The 22,516-nt window shown below is 31.2% G+C and overlaps 1 protein-coding gene and 1 long non-coding RNA gene across 2 annotated transcripts; both read left to right on the top strand.

The window, feature by feature from the left end:
- The first annotated feature begins 4,203 nt into the window (after positions 1-4,203).
- Positions 4,204-5,639, top strand: LOC108826515 (uncharacterized). The gene is made up of 4 exons (XR_008938329.1): positions 4,204-4,325; positions 4,437-4,585; positions 4,792-4,905; positions 5,156-5,639. It is a non-coding gene; the product is annotated as an uncharacterized LOC108826515 (long non-coding RNA).
- Positions 5,640-15,329: 9,690 nt separating this feature from the next.
- On the top strand, positions 15,330-18,754 carry LOC108838951 (uncharacterized). The gene is made up of 2 exons (XM_018611801.2): positions 15,330-15,483; positions 16,280-18,754. Exon 2 carries the CDS (start codon positions 16,324-16,326, stop codon positions 18,460-18,462), a length of 2,139 nt encoding a protein of 712 aa, XP_018467303.1. The 5' UTR covers positions 15,330-15,483; positions 16,280-16,323; the 3' UTR covers positions 18,463-18,754.
- Positions 18,755-22,516: the final 3,762 nt, after the last annotated feature.

The following is a 22,516-nucleotide window of genomic DNA, read 5'->3' as shown; positions in this document are numbered from 1 at the left end:
ACGTAAGTATTACCTTCTAAATTCCACATAAAAGTTTCGTCGTAAAAGTCACGTAGACATTTCCTCGTAGTGTCCACATAAACTTTTCCTCGTAAAATATCGTAAAATGTTTTTAGATACACTCTTTAATACCTCGTAGTTTAGTTAGGAATTTGCTTCCATTCTTTTATTTAAAAATAACCAAATTTATTTTTAAATTTATTTTTTATTTCAAAATTATTAGAAATTTAAATAATAAATAATACGAAAATATTTTATAAATATATAAGTTTCAAATTTATGATACAATAAAAAAAACTAAGCGTTGTTGTTCTGCATCGTCTCCCGGAAGAGGTTTTGACTCCTCCTATCTACCGCTTCCTCCTCCTCATGTGTGCGGGACGGCTCTGGAATGGGATTTTGTCGTCGCATCTCCGCCAACAACCCCTCCCATTGCGGATTTCCAGAAACTATAACATCCAGAAACCCTTCGACTCCACCCATACGAGCTGTGAATGCAGACCGTGTCGACTCAAACTCGTAACGCAGCTGAGTGACTTCATCAGCCCGTCTCTGACCATAAGACGATGTCACTCTTGGGACATCATTTTATATCTTTGACTTTATAGTTTTGTCTCATTATACCTTTGATTATTTTTAATATGAAATTAACCTTGTAATTCTCTAACTTAATTTATAAATACAGTTTATGTTTAATAGTTAAACATTTATGTAGTTTATGTTTTTTTATTTATCAAACTAATAATTTATTAAATTGTAGAATATTTTTAAATATATGTATAATACATAATAGTTATATATCTATTAAAAAATAAAATATATTCATCAAAATATAATCTCATTTCATATTTTATTTATGTAATTAATACAATATTTTAGTATATGTATAATATATAATCAATTCGGTATTTATTGAAATTTTAAAAATATTTAAAGATATTCATAATAATATAATTAATTTCATATTTTAGTTTTATATAAGCAAATGAGAATAAATGCAAAAATATAAAACTAAATAAAAATGATGAAATTAATAAAAGTAAAATATAAAACCAAAAAACTTATTTATATTGTATATAACATCAAAAATTTTAAATATATATAAAATTTCTTTAAATATAAATTTAACATAACAAAACGCCTTAACTATAATTTATTAATTATCTATCAGTCAAGTACAAATATTAATTACATTATATATAACATCAAAATTTAACAAAATAAAATCATGTAGTTTTATAAAAAAAAATATATATATATATACACTTAAAATTGAAAATGTACAAATAAGTTTAATAAAACCAGTTACGATTTTTTCTTAATTTTTCTCAGATTTAAAAGATAAAATAAACCAAAATATCTAATACATGTTTTAAACTAGGTAGAATTATGATATAGGGTTAGAATATAAATTATAACTCCGTTAAAACATAACATACACATAAAAACTAGTTGTTTTATCTTATACAGATGGTGGTGTGTAAAAGATAGAACATAAATTAACGTTTTCTATATTTTTCTAAAACACAGTGCAATGACTACAATAGATATTGTATATTATGAATAACAAAGTATGGTTAGAACATAGGTTGATGTATTCTATATTTAGATAGATCATAGAAAAACCTTACAATGTGCATAATAACCTCTCTAAAACGTATAAGAAAGGTTAGAATATACATTACATCTTTGTAAAAATGGTTATAATATATATATTTTAAAAAATTTAGATCCGAAAATACATTTTAATTTAATTTTTGTATAACTAAACATGTTAAAATTTCACATGAGTTTATATATCTTTTATTTATCTGAGTTATATATAATTTTTGAAAATTATTTTATTAATATAAGGGTAATTGTGTCTATTATTGACAAATTAATATAGAAGTATATAGACAAATTTATTCTCAATATAAGGGTAATTGTGTCTATTATTGATTTTTTGCTAGGGAATATAGCGAGATGTATTAGTGATATCAATATATCACAATCTGGAAAAAAAAAAAATTAAGTATGTGAGTTCCTATTTAACAATATAATTTGCAATTTTGGTCAAAATCTAATTACGATTAACATTAATTACAATATTGATTACTATGAAAACGTAGCCGAAATTAAAGTAATCATGGTTGGTAACTATTAATAAATCGACATCAATGAAAAATAATGTAATAAAATATTAAGATCAATACATTCTTTTTTAAATTAATTATTTTAGAGTGAAGAAGAATTTTAAACTATATACTATTGTATTAAGTTCTAAAGATAATATAACTATACAAATAAATATTTTAATTGATATATATCTCAGACCAAGACAAATAAATTAAAATTAAAATTAAAATTTGTGAGTTCTAGTAAATTACGATATTTCCATGACTAAAATCACTAAAAAGAAATAAAAAGTTGACAAAAATATAGAAAGGTAAAATATATTTTCATATTTAACAATATATAATTTTTAATTTAGGTCAGAATCTAAACATGGTTAACATTAATCACAATATTGTATCCAGGATTAAATTAATCATGGTTAAGTAACTATTAATAAATCGATTGTGATGAAAATAATGTAATAAAAATATTAAGATCATGACATTCCTTTTTAAAAATAATTATTTTGAGTGAATAAGATTTCTAAATCTATATATTATAGTATTAATTTCTTAATATCATATAACTGTAAAATAAATATTTAAATTGATAAGTATCTCAAACCAAGACAAATAGCTTAAAATATCTAATTTTTATTCTCATTCTTAGATTTTTTTTTTATCATTCTAGTAATTCTAATATTACTAATGCCTTAGTAATTAATTATGTCTCATTATATTACTTTTAACCATAATTACTAATACATGGTGCTTGGAGTTGTCCTTCAGTTATACTATATATAGATTTTGTTCAACCGGTTTGGCTTTCAGTATCGGTATCAATATCAATATAATTTGATTATTGTTAAGAAAAAGAAACTGTAATTAGTACTAGGGTTAATTTGGTCACTAGCCAATTTTAGTAGCAATAATAAGAATATTGTTATGATTTTTCCGTTATTAGGTGATATAACAGTTTCATGTTTCTTCCGGTTTGGTCCTTCCCGGTTGACGGTTAAAATTAAGAAGAAGAAAAACAGTGACAGATAAATCTATCTTGGTGGTCGTTACTGGATTGGCAGTGGACGTATGATGCGGTGGTGGTGGTTATCATAGCGACATTGGTTATGGATGCAGTAGTAGTGGATACGGAAGATACCACGGTCGTATATATATATTAAAAATGTGATTTTTAGGTTACTATGCATGTGGTGCTCGTAGTGGTCGCCGATGTAGTGAATGCGGGTTGAAAAAAGAGGCGGTATAGATAGAATGGTATCAAATAGTATAGTATCAATTATTTCAAATAGAATGATATATTAGAAAATAAATTTTGTTTATTTGTGGACACCTAGGGTTGCTTCCAATAGTCATAAATATTAAACAACATGAAACAAAATTATAAGTCATCCAGGTGAACATAGTCTTCCACCATATAAGATTATGAAAATAAGAATATAAGTAGGATGCAATAGACTATATAATAGTATATATTGATTAAATTATCAAATGATAGAAGACTAGTATAATATGAAAGTGTTATATTAGCAAATAATATATATAGCTCAATTTTACAGCTACGACATTAAAATGTGAGGTGGTTGTGGAAGAATCATTGGGTGGATAGGAAAGATGTAGCGGAGATTGAAGATTTGGTGGTTATCGTGGTGACTACAATGATGATAGATGCACGATGAATGTTGTTATGAAGGAGTTGATGGTGATTATGGATGAGGTAAATGTTATTATGGAAGAAGAGATGGCGGCTGAAGGAAAGGTAATGGTGAAGGATGATAATGGTTTTCCAAGGAAAGATTATTATGATGGCCATAGTAATGACACCGTGGTGAAGGATGACATGGTAGATGTGGATATGGAGGAAAGTAGTAATGGTTAGGAGAAGAAGTTTATCATTTACCGGAAGATAATAAAATAAAAATAAGTAAATCTATATTAATAAAGTAGACATGAAATTCTCCACAGTCAGCCACGTCACCCCTCCAACTTCCAAATCGCGACACGTGTTGTATAATGAGACACTCTTTTGTGTTTTCGATTTTCACTAGCAGGTTTTGTTTTTAGGCTTTTTTCTTTGCTATATCTTTATTGTATGGACCATACTTCGTAAAATCCGGCCCAGTTCGTCTTTAAGGTTTATTGAAACCTTTCATCCTCTCCGTCATTCATCTGCTTGAAGCCATGGCTACCCCCATCGTCACTGCAATTCCTGTAACGTTTCTTTAATTCAACCTTTAATTCCATCATTAAGCTTCACCCCACCTTTTTTTCCACTCAGACTCATTTATTCTCATTTACGACCGACTCCGTAATTGTTCTTAGGTCGATCTATAAATATGTGGTTTCTGAGTGATGGAGATCTACATCACCATAGTTATAGCTTTTATAATCCGACGTAGGCCCTTCGAAAATGTCTAACTCCTATGTTCTTCTCGCCAATTTGAGAGCTGGCCGTTGCTCCAACGGCGGAGGTGCGTTTTCTGTTTCTGTCGATTTCTTATTTCTTTTTTTCTGTTTGTGTCTTTGTGTCAATGTTTGGTTTAATCTTGACTTCTCGCAGTCTTCGCTTGACTATTCAGTATAAATATGTACCTCTTGATAGCGTAAGCTTCATACTTTTCCTTTTCTGATTACAGAGCTTTTGTTATTTTTGAAACTAACCTTTTCATTATGGCAGCTTCTCAAATCCATTTCGCAGAGTTGAAACAAACACATTTAGTTTCGGGAAGCCCCGAATGTGTAGAAAAGGGGTTAAGTGATGGGCCTTGATATGGTTCTAATTGATTCAAAGGTACGACCTTAATCTTTTCACATTTTTAAATCAGAAAACGAGATTCACAAATAAAAAGTTATGTGTTGTGAGCCATCTTCAGTGCACTCTCCATTGCTGCAAGCTTTAAATGTGGCACATTGAAACCTATGCATTCGATTCTGTGTTTATGCAATAACAAATCTCATCACCTACTTGATTATTTAACCATTGTTTTACTTTTGGAGTAATTCTTGATGGAAATGTTTGTATTTGGTTGTCCTCTATTCAGTTCCAGGTGCAAGATTCTTTTTTCTTGAATCAGCCTTTCATGTATCAATTGGTGGACATGAACTTGGCCATACAAAAGTTTTCTTTGGCTGCTGATTATTCTGTTTTGGTTCCTTATTATTCATTCTATGACTATCATCCTCTCCAAGAATTGAAGCCTGGCAAAAGAGTTCAGGAGACAAAAATCGCTCCTGCTGAAGTAGCAAGGACTACTGTTGAAGTTTGTACCTGAGAAACAATATGAGACCACTACTGTCAGAGTTTCTTATGAACTAGAATAGTGTTGAGTTTTGCTATGATAGCTGTTTATTTAATTACTAAAGCATGTATTGGCTGAAGAGGAAGGCGGCAGGTCTAAGACTCCAAAGACTAGGTGCTCTACACCAGGCATGAAAATGTTTCATCACTCACTGTTATTTTGCATTTGAGTTTTTATATGTTTTTGAGTTTCATGAATAAGTACACGTTTAAAAATTTATAAACCATATTTTGGGTTGTGTTGGTTTGGAAAATTTTATAGGAATTTGGGATATATCAGCATTTGGAGTTCACGAGTTGATTCTGCTTTTATGATTATCTGCATCATTGCCCATAGTTGCTGAGGACTTTTTTCTCAGATTCAAGTCTGCATATTAGCAGAAGAAACCAACTAATTTGTATTTTAACTTTACAAGTAATTTTTAAATTGTTATATACTGTGGCATAATGTTTAAAACCACCTGTTAAGCACCAAAAACAGTGTGGAATCTGAATAGCAAAGAACGAATTTTAATAGCAGCAATGCAAATGTGATTTATAACGAACAACATTAAAATATCAACCTACATCTATGCCTTAAATAAAAAAAATAAGAACCTTGACTTCATCATCGCAAATTTGTCCCAAATCACCTTCAATCTCTTTCACCTCTGAGATGCTCAAGATCCATCTACATTTTAAGAATGCAACTGGTTCCCGGCCATTTAAACTGGTTCTGATGCTTGATCTTTGGGAGGAAAATATTCAAGTGTTTAAACTGCTTTATGTCGCCTGTTAAAATACGCATTGTAGCTGAACAATATAGTCACTGCTGAGAAAGAACGTCAATAGACATAAAGGGTTTCGATCAGTGACTTATAAACAGTCCACACAATCTGCTCACACTTACTCTTAACCTCCACACTAGCCAGTGAATGCAAAAACCATTGCCACTGCAACTGAGCAGTGAGCAGCAACCCTAAAGTTCAGTCCTGTCAAAGTAGTAAATCTCACCACCAAGCGTCATTACCATCCCTACCATCTTCCAATAGAAAACAGAAACATAAGCTTCAAAATTAACAAAAAAAACCTTCAAAATTAACCTAGCACCTGTCCCTAAAGGTAAACAATATTAGAATTGTTGGTCAGACCCTGATATTGAATAGGGTACTAAGTAGTAAGTACTAACTATTAGACACTCTGTAGATGATATAGTGAAGCTTGCTCAGAGTAACAAGCTCCATTTACATGGCGGCAAACTTCTCAGAAACACAAAAAGAGGTGAAATTTGTCACAAAAAGTGTCCATGTATGTTCACTCGAATCCTGCTTCCCTTACAGAAACTCCACATCTTAAGGCATGAATATATGTTTCAGGGCACTCCTCTGTCTCCCGCACTTCAGTTAGAAGACCTCAAACCTCTGAACTATACGGGCCACACTTACTTCAGCCACACAACACCCACACGTTTCAATTATAAAATATATGAAACACAAACTATTCACCAACTAATCAACAGCGCATTATCTAGATGACCACATTACACACTTATTTTAAACCTCGACCAGCAAATCTAATTCAAACGTTTCCCAACCATTACAAACCTCAAATATACCCTCAGCTAAAAGAACAACATTATAACACAAAGTGGCATAAACGAAAAAAATCCAAACAGTCAACCCGCGCTAAGCATATGCTCCTTCGCGTCAAATTATGTATAAAGGGGATTCATGGGTCAGTGGAAGTTGCATTACGAATGATGTTCATCTAAACTATTAAAACTGAACTACAAATAAAATTTAACCTTTAATTTTCCTAAATAATTACATGGCATGCCACTGATCTAACCATTAATTTCTTTGACCAAAAAAATCGCTTAAGAACATTAATTTCGGTAGACAATTCAATTAATTAAATTTGACCACATAACTAAAGAACGACTAAATAAGGATGTTGTAAATCAATAGAATATTCTTAAAACAGTTCCTCCAATTAATAGCAAATAATTAATAGCTCGTGAGCAGTTATGGAATATTACCAATATTTTCATCTTGGTAACAAAGACCAAGCCAAAAATCTGGGAGATCGTAATTTATAATTGTATTTCTAAATATGAATTTTCGTTATATTCAAATTTTGTTTCTTTGAAGAGTTATTTTTGGGTTCACCCCTAGAGTGAACCTAGAGGTTCACCCAACCAATAGGAATCACTCATTTCACAATTGATATCTTTTAAAAAAGGAAACAAAATATTGTCAATTAATATATTATGTCTTTAAAATAAATAAAATAAAAACAAATAAAAATAATAATAGTTACGAAAAATGATTTATAAAAAAAAATATTTTTAACATTATCAACAAAAATAAACCCTAAACCCTAAATCATAAACCCTAAACCCTTGAGTATACCCTAAACCCTTGGGGTATACGCTAAACCCTTGGATAATCTTAAACTCTAAAAAAATAGATATTTTAACGCCATCATCGAAATACTAAACCCTAAATCCTAAACTGTAAACCCTAAACCCTTGGGTAAAACATAAACACTTGGATAATCCTAAATTTTAAATCAAAAACACTAAACACTAAAACAATAAATCTTAAAAATACTAAACCCTTAATCTTAATCTCTAAACTCTTTTTAGGATTAAAGATTTAGTGTTTAATGTTTTTAATTTAGAGTTTAGAGTTTAGGGTTTAGTGTTTTGATGACGGAGTTAAAATATTTTTAATTTTTTATGTATATATTACTATTTTATTTATTTTTAACATTTTTTATTTTAAAAATATAATATAACTTGATAATATTTTGTTTCCTTTTTTAAAAGATATCAATTGTGAAATGAATGATTCCTATTGGTTGGGTGAACCTCTAGATTCACTCTAGGGGTGAATCCAAGAATAAGTCTTCTTTGAATATACTAATTTAATTTTCTATAAGGTAAAAACAATATATATACTTGTAGCATTCCGGTTTCCCTCTAAATCATACCTAATATCACGCATCTATATTATTAAAATTGAAATACACAATTGGATTGTTTAGAAACAAAAATAATAAAATAAATGAGATATGTTTAGAATCATGGATAGTAGGGATGTATACTTACTTTACTTACACATTTAGTCATTATATTTTCAATAAATTAATAACAAATGAGAATTTGTTAAAAACATGAATAACATATTTAATACTTCTTTTTATTAAAATATTTAACCATTGTTTTTACAGTAAATTAAACAACCTTCTTTCTATATTTTTTTTATTTACAATTTTGTCATTATATTTACAATTAGTTATGGTGAAAATAAAAACACAAACTGAAATATAATAGTATATTATATAAAACAATTTTTAAAAACAGAATTATTACCTTATTTAGTTTAGTAAAATATAAAAAAATCAAGAATTCAATTTTCAAAAAAATATATCATAAAATTAATAATAATTCATAGAAATCTAATACAAAAAATTAAAATTTTGAAACATGGATAAAAGTAAGAAGAAAAAAGTAATGGCTTATGTTATTAATAAAAATTGGAAATCCATTATATCAGTTTTAAAATATACAAAATAGACTAATCTAATTACCTAAAAACATTGTTTTATCTAAAATAATCATAAAATAAAATTTAAATTTTATATCAATATTTCAAATCAAAATAATAATTTAAATTTGATTTATATCAAAAATTGATTCAAAATATGCATATATTCAAAAAAATTATTTTTACTAAAATATTTTTCAATAACCATTATTAAAAATGCTTTCAATATATATAAGAAAAATACAACAAAAAGATTAATTTCATATACCAACTTAAATTATAGTTTTCATATTTCACATTAAACATTAAGAATATAATATATGTGATTATTTATAAAATGGTACATATAAAATACTATTAATTATATGATTATTTATATGATGGACCAATACAATTAATTATATGATGACATATATATGATACATAATAGTGACTAGGACTGGGCGTTTAGGTATCCACGTTTAGGATCTGTTTGGATTTCGGATTTTCGAGGTCAAAAACTTCAACCCCATTCATATATTTCTAAATTTCAGTTCGAATTATGACTAGGGTTAGGCGTTCAGGTATCCATTCGGGTTCGTTTCAGATCTGTTTGGGTTTTGGGTTTCCGGGGTTAAAGATTTCAGCTCCATTCAGATACTTCTAAATTTCAGTTCAAATTATATTCGGATCTTTGCGGGTTCAGTTCGAGTTCGAATAACCCATTTAATTTATTTTTTTAAAGTTCATTATATATTTTGAATTTCTTAAAATCTATAAATAAAATAATATATTGTATATAAATCTGAATAACATATGTCAAAATACCTAAACTTAGCATAAATTGGTTTGGCTTAAATTTTGGATCAAAAATCAAAAATTATTTTATATATTTTTGGTGTTTTGAGTGTACTTCAACTATGTTAGATGTTTATATTTGACTATTTTTATATATTTTCAAGTATTTAAACCAACCTAAAAGTATCATATATATTCTAGATATTTTTATATACATTAAACTAAAAATAATTAATACATATATACGTATATAAATCTTTTTCGGATACATTTTGATATCCAAAATACTTCAGTTCGAATTGGTTATGGTTTCGGTTGTCTAAATATCAAAATTTTGAATAATTTAAATATTTAATTAATTTTGGTTCGGGTTTTGTATTACTCTTTCGGATCGTGATCTGTTCGGTTTTTCAGATTTGAATTTTTATCCAGCTTTAATATTGTATTTTTGAAATATACACCCGCACGGGCGTACGGGTCAAAATCTAGTTATTATTAAAAATGTATACTCTGAAACTTATATAAAATACAAAAAATAGTGATTAGTATTTATAGGTTTACATTTTCCTCACGGGTTTTCGGTCTTAAAATTTGGAAAATCAACGTTTAGTAAAAAGCAAATCATGAGAAGTATAAAACTAAAACTTCACGGCAACATTTTTAATCATATATTAGTTTGTTTACGCTTGAAATTTTTTTCAAGCATTCTATAGTTATTTGGATAGAATATTAAGCATTCTATATTTAATATATAAACAAAATTTTTAAAAGAACATAATTAATGAATTGAAGATAAAAATGCTTTCACTAAATTTAACAAAATTAAAAAATGATAATAGTTAAATAATAGAATGTCAAAGAACATGTTAATAACAAACAAAAACGAAGACACAACAAAAATATAAACAATCATCATATTCAAAACTAAATAAATATAATATCCCGGCTTGAAAGGCGGACAAACCACTAGTAAGATAATATAGTATTGCTAATAATGTTAGAGGTTTTTTATTTATTTTTTGTAAAGATTTTTTAATTGTAACTAGAATAAAATCTGCTTAGAGCAAAGTAAGTTTATATAAAAATTATTTAAAAGATGTTATATGAAAATTAAGTGTATGGGATGGGATGGCTTATACAATAAATTAATGGTATTTATAGTTACATAGACAAGTTATTGGTTAGATTTAAAAACTATAACTGTATTTTTATTTTCAAAGAAACAATATTTACGTAACATATCAGTAACTATGTAATTACATATTTGGCAACTTGATTTTTATAGCGTAATAAGATTTAGTAAGCTATTTATCCAAATTTATGGCCGAGATACAGACTTAGTGACAAAGTATTTTATTTTCTTAAAGTATGCGATAGAAACACTTAATTTAATCTTACTATAGAACACATACAAAATTGTGTACCAAAAAAAAATATGCGATAAAAAGATAAATTTGATGACAAAGTTTTACGTACAATATGCCTAAGTATTAATAAATTTGTGAATCTACATTGTTATAAAAGAGACAAACAATTAAAAGGACTTACCATATGAGACTGATTCTTCGTTTTTGTATTGATTTACACATCGTGTCTAAAGTTTTCTTTGTTTTGTAATCATTATTATACTGACCAAATTATGTATTGTGGATCTACATTATTGTGTACCGTTGGTTCAACTGAAACTAGGTCGACTATTAACCGAAACAAATAAAGAAAAACCGAAATAACTCGTTAACTGAACGGCTTATAGTCAACTATCGAGTATAAATTTGAAATGGACTTGGTAGTTTAATAGACAATATTAGCAAAATGATATAAAGATTTTCTCATAAAAAATGCTGTAGACATACTAACAATGAACTTTTGAAAGCATACCTTGATTATTTATGTGTACCAATCTATTATCAACTCCACTTGAAGAATGTTAAAACAGTGAAAGATTAAGGTTCATGGTTCCTTTTACGCTTTAGGTTTAGATTTAATTTGTTTTTTTCATGAAAAAAACTTTTACAGGCGCTCACAATACATTAATCCTAATGGTGAAGAAGCTTTGAATAATAGTCGAAGGATCATACGTCCAGTCCGGTTCTTGTAAGTTATATCGAGTTTTGGACGGTTGAGTTTATCCAAACTTTATATTATGACGTAGAATAACTTTAATATATTAGGAAAAATACTTTTTACAAAAATCTTTAAAATATAAACGTTAGACAAAGCCTTGTTATAAACATCTAATGTTATAATCATGTACTGTTTTATTTAGTGTAACTAGGGTCGATCCGCGCTGCGCACATGATTGTTTGTCTTGTTATTTTGCTTTGCATAATCGTTGTTTGAATATTTTGTTGTTTGTGTGTTATGAATGCTAATGGAAGTGATTGTATGTTAATGTTTTTTGTATTTGCATTTTTCTTGGGGTGGATGGTTTGATAGGAAGGAATACATGTGGTATGTTTTATTTTTCTTTTCAAGTGGTTATATCTATTTTGTAGAGTTGGATTAAAATTTTCTTGATATTCGTTCTTTTTAAAGATGTTAAACTCATATCTGGGGATTACTTGGAGTTTATTTTGTTTTGGGCTCGTAAGAACTGGTATTTCAGTTTTAATTTCTCTTTTCATTTTATTAATGTTTAGTGTTAATCTTGTTCAGGACAACACAATACCAACATTAAAGATGTTTGGGGAAAAGTCGGTTTTGACGTATGCTACATTAGATCTGCATTTTGTGTGTCTTTTCCCTTATTTGAGGATCATGTATGTGGTCATAGCTGCGGAATAGGTATAGTCGTTTGTTATTTATAACGATATATAAAATGGGATATATGGAATAGTTGAGGTGGAAATTTTTCCGTTTCAGATATTGAATTATTGAGATGTATAATCAAAAATATCTAAATGTCAATTAGTGAGAATTATAGTAATCTGTTTTTTTTTGTGATGCATGGACTTTCGCCTGAAGATGGCAAAGGGTTAAGTAGCAGTGAGAAATATTACCAACTTACTTGTGTTGGAATGGATTATTATATGAGTTTTGTTCAAGGTGTAACCATAATACGGTTAGTGTGTTGAGAAGTCCATCTCAGTCCGCGTATTTGTAAAATCTTCTTTTATACAATTTGACGTTGTAATCTTCTTGTATTTGTAAATATTGTTAGAGTAATGCATTCCTCATGATTTAATTTAATTATTATAGGTGAACATGCAGTGGGAGCGATTCTGATAATAATGTGAAAGAATCGACTGTTGTTACTAAAGTCTGAAAACATTTTAATAATTAATAACACAGTAATATATAAATAAAGTACTTTGAGAGAAATTATAGTTGATTGCCTGCACTTCACCAGAACAAAACCTATTATCACTTGGTTGAACGTAACTGTTTTTCATCAAAACAATACTCTTAAAAAAAGCTGAGGTAACTTTGTGTTTGCCATCCACCAAGATCTGTGTGCTACCATTTAAAATATGAAATGATATGGATCGAACATTCTCTCCCTAGATCACCTTACCTATAACATTTATATGGTCAAGTATCTTTCTTTCTTATAGAGAATTTAGCGTAGATAAATTGTATTACACTTAGTCACTTAAATCAAAGCATCTACATATATCATCATTTTCAACAAATCACGCCATATACACATTTAAAATCAATTAAGTAAGACAGTATCTTCAGTAGTTGATAAATAAATTTTACAGTTTCTCTAACTTATTTAGATAGAATGTTTAAACTCATCAAAGCCTCATGAAACACCATATAAACCACTCGAATCTGTTTAAGAAATGATAATCATATCATATTGAGTCTATATCATATTGAGTCTGATGTTAAAGTTAATTAAACTAATAACTTACATCATTAGGTGATTAATCATATCGTTATAGCCAGAAAGTAGATCATGGGAGTATAAAATATTGAACTCGAATGATCAATCCTATTTTTACTAGTCAATCTAAAAGAAAAATGAAGTAATTGTTTTTCAAATCACAGGAGTTACCTTAGGGTCGAAGGAAAGTTTATCGGTTTACGAGCTCACCGCCGTGTCTGACATTCCTGGCCTCCCAAAATCGCAGCAATCTAATTTCTACACTGGAAAAAGATCTACCAAACTTTAGATCAGAGAGAAAAACTTTGGAATTAACCATTTCTAGGTGAATAAGTTTTAGAAGATGGTTTTTCAAAGGAAAAAACTCATTTTTTATACTCACAAAAAATACACCGCCTTGCAGAAGAGAAACCCGCACTCAAGGCTTGAACATGGTCGATAGAATTAAGAAGATGTTAAATGTGATAATCTGTTAATATAAGCATTTCATTTTATGAAGAAGAATCTCAAACAACACAATCGAAACCTTAGGAACAGAAGAAGCACAACGACTTTAGAAGCTCAATCGCTCAAATGGTGGAGAGCAAAACTTGAGGAAACCTCTAAAATGTGGTCTAATCTGGTAGAGGAAATTATGATTATTTTTTCAGAAATACCTGGAATACACAAACAAAAAATATCATGATGTCGCTAACTAAATGAAAAGAGAGTTCTATGGGGTTAGACACGCATCACCATGAAAATGTGTGATTTTATAACGTGACATTCATAGAGTGAAAAAACACTATTTTATATGATAAAATATTACTAAACCGCTCTAACACAAAAATATTAGAATAAAATTTGTTCAAAAAAGATTCCGGTAAACATTAAAAAAAAGTTTGAAGATGACACCTCAACAAGTTTATTTTGTAATTAATACAAAATTGAAGTTACAACTTTTTAAAGATTCTCAAATAATATAAACTAGATTTTGATCCGCGCTTTGGAAGCGCGAAATATTTTACGATGAAAAATTTCACTAATAACTTAACAAATATTTTGGTCATTTTTAAAGAGTGTGTATTTAAAATATTTTTGCATTTAAATCAGTGTTTTTAAATTCAACCTGATTGTGATTATACTGGTTAATCCGGAGATCTGACAATTCAATTTAGGTTTCTAAAATATTCATATTAAAAAAAATCAGTAAAACCTGAGACTAACCGATTGAACTGATGGATGACCGATATGTAATCTAATTGGATTTAAATTGTAATAGTTCATAATTTGTAATCTTATAATCCAAATTTTAAAGTTCATTATTTTGCAATTTATGAAATTATGACATTTCTACAAAATTTTAAAGAGAAAATGATAGATATAAATAAATAAGATTAATTATTGTATTGTTTGGAAATATTAATAGTAGTATAAAAAATATATTGTTTGGAAATATTGATAGTAGTACAAAGAAATAAGTATATTGTTTGGAAACATGGATAGTAGTATAAAGAAATAAATATTAGTGATTTAACGTAGGTTTAACTATAAAGTATAAATGTGTATTTAATTTAAAAACTTACAAAAAATGTTAGGTCCAACAGAATATTTCTGTTTTAATAAGATATATGAGATTTGTTGGAACGCTACTGGGTCCAACTTTCCTTATGAATATTATATATTTAACTATGATCAACATAACCATGGTTAAAATAACCATGGTTAAAGTAACCATGGTCAAGTAACCATGGTTACTTAAAAACATGGATAGTGACAGAATAAATAAATTTGGAGACCCATACATTGTTTGGGGTGTTGTTCATATGAGAGAGTAGGGTTTGTAAACAAAAAAGAAAAAGAAAAAAAAAATCTGACAAATCAGACTCTTTGTAGTAAAAGTTGGATTTGATTCAAATTCATATTCTTTATCCTCTCTCCCAACAGCGATTGGTATGTTTCGTCCTACTTTCATGGATTATTATTTCCTTCTCTTCCTCTGTATTAACTTCCCGATTCTTAGACAAAACACAGATTCAACTTCTTTCGATTTCCCTGTAATGGATTAGGGTTTCCTGTTTTTTTTATCATTACAAAATCTCTCGATTAGCGTACTTTGGGCTGTTTGATTTTGTACCGATTTGTGTGTAGATCCGTTTTAAACTGTCTCGAATGTTCGCGGGTTTTGATTGGTTGCAGATGTAGATTAGGTTTTACTTGTTCCCCGTAGTGATGAAGAGATTCAAATTTCGATTTTTTGTTGGTTAGGTGAATTGTGGTTTAAGTTTGTTTTTCTACTTGTTAGAAGTTTGAATCGTAGTTAAAGTTTTTATAGCTTTGAGTTGTCTTCTCAAGTTTTTGTACTCCATCAGTGCTTTATTGCACTAGATTCACCAGATTTGACCTTCCTTAGGCTTATTTATATTATTCAAGTCTGCTTTGTAAATTGTTTGTATTTATTGGTGAAAAGGTAACTTCTTGCCAATGATTGCTTCTCTCTCTTTTCTTTTGCATTGTTACAGTACTAGGATCAAACAGGCTGCTGGATATAAGATTGATTCTCTTATCCTAGTGATGTGCATTTGTAGTTTTACCTTGTTGGTTCAGATCTGCTTCTAAACCTTCATATGGAAGTAGTTAGAACGTTTCCAGGGATGTTGAGATACTGGGGGGGGGGGGGGGGATGGTGTAATCACTGTAAAGTCATTAGGTGTGTGCTTCTCTGAATCTATTCTTATTTATGAGACAGGTGCCAAAAGCTTTGTAGGATCCTGGATTCTTAGGAGATAGGTAATGGAATGCAACAAGGATGAAGCCAAGAGGGCAATGGATATTGCTGAGAGAAAGGTTACAGAAAAGGACTACACTGGTGCCAAGAAGTTCGCTAACAAGGCTCAAACCTTGTATCCCCACCTGGATGGTCTGAAACAGTTGTTGATGGCCGTTGATGTTTATATCTCCGGAGAGAAACAGATCAGCGGAGAAGCTGACTGGTACGGTATCCTTGGTGTGGACCCCTTGGCTGATGACGAATCAGTGAGGAAACAGTACAGGAAACTAGCTCTTATGCTCCATCCGGATAAAAACAAATGCAAAGGTACAGAAGGTGCGTTTAAGCTGGTTTCGGAAGCTTGGAATCTACTGTCTGACAAGGTTAAGAGATACTCATATAACTTAAAGAGGCAGGTCAAAGGAGGAGGTCAACAAAGATTCCCAACGACTCAGAGCGCGCACCCTACAAGTTCTAACGGGTTCCAGAATGTAAGAGACCATGTAGCTCCTTCGGGTGCTAGGGCCAGAACCAAGCCAGCTTCACGCATGGATCAGCCTGCTTCTGCCGCCCCTCCGTTTCAGGAGAGTAGTACCTTCTGGACAATGTGCAGCAGATGCAAGACGCAGTATGAGTTCCAGAGGGTTTATCTTAACCAGACTCTGCTTTGTCCTCACTGTCGTCAGGGTTTCTTTGCAGCGGAGAAAAACCCGCCTCCAACTGTTCCGAAGCCAACCAACAACCACTCATCTAACCAACAGAAACGTACTTCTAAAGTTCAAGCAAAGACAAACAAGAACTCATCTTCTGCGAGAGAGCATGCATCATCTGTTAACAATGGTTTCCAGTGGGAACCTTTATCAAGAACGACTGGATCCGACAGCAGAAATAATGTCGTAAACCAAGCTGCTGCTAATGTAGTCCAACAAGCACAAGAGAGACTGAAGAGAGCGTATGAGGAGTCACAGGAGAGGGATGCTGCTAGAGGATTCACAAACTCTGATCTGGAAAATTATAAGAAGATGAGGACAGATGGTTCATTCTCATACAATTGGTCGAACCAAAACGGTCCAAGTAGGTTCACTACTAATCCTGAAACGCCATCCACCCTAGGCTCTCGTCGTCCTCAGGTAGAAGGAATCTTGTTACCTAGCGACATGAAAAAAGCGCTCGTGAAGAAGGCACAGTCGGATATTTCCAAGAGACTCATGGCAGAAGCAGCAGAGGAGATGAAAGCAATGGAAGAAATAGAGAAGAAGAAGAGTATGAAAGCGACAAGCAAGATGATGAGTAGCAAGGCAGATGAGGTAGAGAAAGTTACTGAACCAGTCAAGGAACTTCCCAATGATGATGAAGTGAATGCAATAGTTGTTCCGGATTCAGACTTTCACGACTTTGATCTCGACCGCACTGAAACTGCTTTTGGAGACGACGAGATTTGGGCAGCTTATGATGAAGACGATGGAATGCCTCGGTACTACGCCCGAATCCAGAAGGTGGTTTCTCTGGATCCTTTTAAGATGAGAATCAGCTGGCTCAACACCAAAACCTGCAAAGAGTTTGCTGATGTAGACTGGGTAGGCTTTGGTTTCGCCAAGTCATGTGGAGATTTCAGGACTTCGAAATACGAGTTGAATGATGCACTAAACGCATTCTCTCACAGAGTAGATTTCACCAAAGGTGCAAAAGGACTCATTCACATCTTCCCCAAGAAGGGACAAGTTTGGGCACTGTATCGTCACTGGTCCCCTGACTGGGACGGTGATATCCCTGATGAAGTCAAACACAAGTACGACATGGTTGAAGTTCTTGATTACTACACTGAAGACAAGCAAAGTTTAACTGTTGCCCCCTTACTCAAAGCTGAAGGATTCAAGTCGGTTTTCCGCAGAAGCACAGATCCAAACAATGTGAGAAAGATTCCAAAGGAACAAATGTTTAGATTCTCTCACCAAGTGCCTCACTACATTCTTACTGGGAAAGAAGCTGAAAACGCACCAGAGGGTTGTGTGGAGCTAGACACAGCTGCAATTCCTTGTGAGTTACTTTCAGAGAATGCAGAGGTGAAAGAGTCATCCAAAATGGACACTGAGAGCAGCAAACCTGTCCAAGAGAAAAGCACAGCTCCAGAGGAAGAAGAAATGGGTATGAACATAGATTAGGGTGGTGTTGAAGCTAGTAGCAATCAGTACAGTGTACAATGGAGGAAGTAAGCATATCAATCTCATATGGCATCATTATTACGGAACAGGACTAGGCAGGTCTGATCTCTTTTTGCTGTGATCTTTTATTTTGTTTTTTTTCTAAAGGCTGACCCAAATAGATCTCTCGCCTTTTTCGGCACAAGAAACAATGTCTTTTTTTTCTTTTATATTTGGTATTTACTCAGATAATCGTGTAAGAACTCTCAATTCAATATATCGAATGTATGGTTGGTTATGGGTTTAAGCAATATTTTGACATGTTGTGATAGACAAAATGTATGGTTGTTGGGATGGGCTAAAGGGTAATACCCATTTGGTTCCTGGTTTCAGAATTTGAGCTCGGGCTCGTGGTAAAAGAGAAGTTTTATCTAAGATTTTTCGCAGTACATTGTTTTAAAAGTAATCGATTCAAATCCGCCTGTACCTCTGTATTTCCAAGTCTTAGAACACTTGTAAAACTCTATTTTTTCATAATAGAATTGAATTTACTCCAAACTTTACTTGATTTTAGAATGAAAAATTGAATAATAAACAAAAAATAAAAATAAATTGTTTAATTTATAGAATAAATGTGATATTAGAGCATTTCTTATTCCAAATTCCATTTTGGAGTTAACTATAAAAAAGGTTGAAAATTCTCTTAGGTTGGTTAAGTTTTCTTGGCAATGTTTTTGTCGACATGTTTTAAATGAGATGAAAAAGCTTCATGGACATACATATGGTTCGGCCCAATTTCCATCTTATATCGATCATAATAATAGGTTTAACCTCTTGCTCTAATTATAGTTGGATAGATCAAACAAAACATTTTTTTTTCAAACAAAACATATTAGAATCATAAGAAACCGGAAGAAAGGAAGACAAAAAGAAACATATCTGATTTTGATCCGACTTGAGTTAAAAAGGAGGAAATTCGATCGGAATCAAACATAAAAGCAAAAAAAAAACGGCCGAAGCCAGTAGATACACTAACTTATGATCGGAAATTGAGACGATCAGTTCAACTTGTAAACCCAAACACAATTAAAGTATACGAAACTTTTAAAGAGAAGTTTATTCTGCTCATGTGATGATTGATGGGGCTCACATTAATGTGGACAAAGAAGAGAGATGGAGAAGCATGGGTTTTGATTCATTTGGCATTGATGGTGTTCACGTTTATTTAGCGAGCGAAATGGTCAAAAGAAGATGGATGCAACTTGCAAGTTGCAACACATAATCCTTCAATTGTTGGTAAAAAAAAAGAAAAGAATGCAACACATGATCCTCGCTTCTGTCTTTAATTCATCTTTTTTTTTCTTTATTCATTTCCTCCAGCTGTTTTGGGTCTATTTTTTTCTTTACTGTTTCAGCATTGAATAATATTTTATTAAAATTACTAGTTATATGCTATGTTACATGGAAACGGAAGCGGAAACGCGGAAACGGAATCGTGTGGAAGCGTTGAAGCGATTTTTTTTATAAAATTAGGAAGGAAACGTGTCGGAAGCGTATATTTATATATATATATATATATTAAAATATAAAAGATTACAAATATGACTAACAATTATATGATTTAAATTAAAATAAAATAAAAATATTCATTTATAATAATTTTAAATGATTTCATTTTAAAACTGTGAAACTATGCATAAAATAAGTTTATAAAATATTATTATACTAATTATTTTCTAATAAACCCTCAATGCATAAAGACAATATATAGTATTATTTTTAATTTTTGTATATTTATATTCTCTATTTCACTATTATATAAAAACAATGTTTCTTCTATTTTTATTTATTTATGATATTGTATTTTAAAAAAAACGGAAGCGTGATTCCAAAATGGAATCGTAAGCTTCCAACATGTTTTTAAAGATGTATTTTTGGAAGCGCATTGGAAGCGAGATTCCGAAAGCTTCCACAAGCTTCCGATTCCGATTCCGATTCCGAAGCGGGAAGCGGACGTCCGACAAAGCTTCCATGCAACCTAGGTTATATGCTCTTTCAACCAATAATTTTGCATATTTCATGAAGATCCATGTTTAAACATTTAATAAAAATACATCTCTTGTAATTCTACTTGCACCGTGTTAAAAAAAATTTGATTAGAATATATAATCTATGAGAAGTTTCATTTTATAATTCGTAAATGTATTTTTTTTAGTCAAACCAATACTAAAGAATTTACATGTTTGAGCTTACTTAGATAAAAACGAATCATACTGTTTCTAGGCACAAATGACTATGGGACCGGACGGACAGTGTGGAGATGAGCCAACGAGACTGTGATCAGGTATTCACATATGAGTTACAAATCGTGGTCCGGTTTGGGCGTGGTTTGGGCGTCGTAGGAAATGCAGTGAAGGGGGCTTCGGGTGAAACCTCCGGGGGAGTGTTCTAGGTAGAGCTGTCAAATGGTCACCCGGCCCATGGGCTTGACCAGTCCAAACTGTAATGGGCGGCCCATAGTTACAACCAAATCACAAATGGTCCAACTGGGTCTAAAACCCATTTCACCCATGGACAATTTGGTTCTGCCCAAATGGGCTTCGGTCTGCCCAAACAATTAAAAAATTTAGGGTTTTTTTTGTTTTGGTGAAACCATCTCGATTCTTCTTCTCTGCTCTCGCCTTCCTCGTTCTTCTCCTAGACTCCTAGATGGTGATTCTCGATTCTTCTCCTCCATAGCATGATTTGTGTTTGTGGGTTCATCAACCATCTCTCCGGTGAAGCGACGACGACGATTCATCTCTCCGGCGACCTCTCTCTCCGTTTCTCCAGCCCTCTCTCCTCTCCGGCTCTCTCTCCTCTCCGGCCCTCTCTCCTCTCTGGCACTCTCTCCTCTCCGGCTCTCTCTCCTCTCCGGCCCTCTCTCCTCTCTGGCTCTCTCTCCTCTCCTAGAGGTATAGGTTGTTTGTTATTTGTTTTTTTTTTTTGCTAAATTATCAGTTGTTTGTTATTTGTTGCATGTTAGTCCTTATTAGTTTGTGATTTTGTTGATTGTTTGATTGTCACAATATGAGTTCGTAGGTTCTTTGAATTTATCTTCACTGAATAATCTCAAGTTATTCACCCTTTTTTTAATTAAGTATGAACGAATAGGTTGAGGAGTGAGAGTTCGGTGGTGTCATCTTTTGAGATTTCGGTATTCTTTTAAGTTATTTATGAATTCAAAACTATTATTACATATTATCCTGTTTTCGTTTAAGTTAAGTTTATGTAAGAGTATGATTTTAGTAGAATAAATGAAGTTTTGAACTGAATGGAATGTGATTGAGGTTTAAGTATTATCTTGAGGACGAGGTCCTTACACTAGTGGTTGCCGGATACAAACTAAAGTCTGATTGCCTACTGCTTTGAGAAGATAATTAGTAATTATTATTATTAAAAAAAGCACTTATTGATGTAGTTTCTTGGAGAGAATACTTTTTGGCACGTTACAAAGCTAGCAATGAGTTTATCTTTTTCTAGATATGAGTTATGACTTATAAGAGCCAAACCTTTTGTGTTATAAAAATCTTTGCGACTTAAAAAGAGTGCTGGATAAAGCACGTGGGGTCATTCGCTCTCTCTAGATTGGCTTTTCGAGTCAAGGAAAAGTTGAGGACGTGAAGCAAATCCTAAGAATATCGTTTGTCAAAAACTAATTACTTTTCTTCAATCATCTACAAAAAAAAACTATTGTCCGTATAACCCCACTTGGACGTAAAATGACATGAACTATTTGCGAATCAACTTTATAATTCACGTAAAAAGGAAAAAAGTTTCCTAGCTACGAAAAATTTATACTAATACGGTAGAAACCATCCGATGTATTACAATGTGTCAATAACTACACGAAATTTATGTTAATATATGTCACATGTATGAAGTTTATGTTAATATGATGCCAACATCACAGTCAGGTTTAATTAATTTAAATCTAAGTTAATGGAATCAATCCATAATTTATCAAACTTAATAAATTTAATGATTTTTTCAAAAATGTTTTGTTAAGATTAATAAACCTAATTGATTTTATTAA

Source organism: Raphanus sativus, chromosome 9, assembly GCF_000801105.2.
Source record: "Raphanus sativus cultivar WK10039 chromosome 9, ASM80110v3, whole genome shotgun sequence".
NCBI classification, from domain to species: Eukaryota; Viridiplantae; Streptophyta; class Magnoliopsida; order Brassicales; family Brassicaceae; genus Raphanus; species Raphanus sativus.
This window is presented reverse-complemented; position numbering and strand designations above follow the sequence as displayed.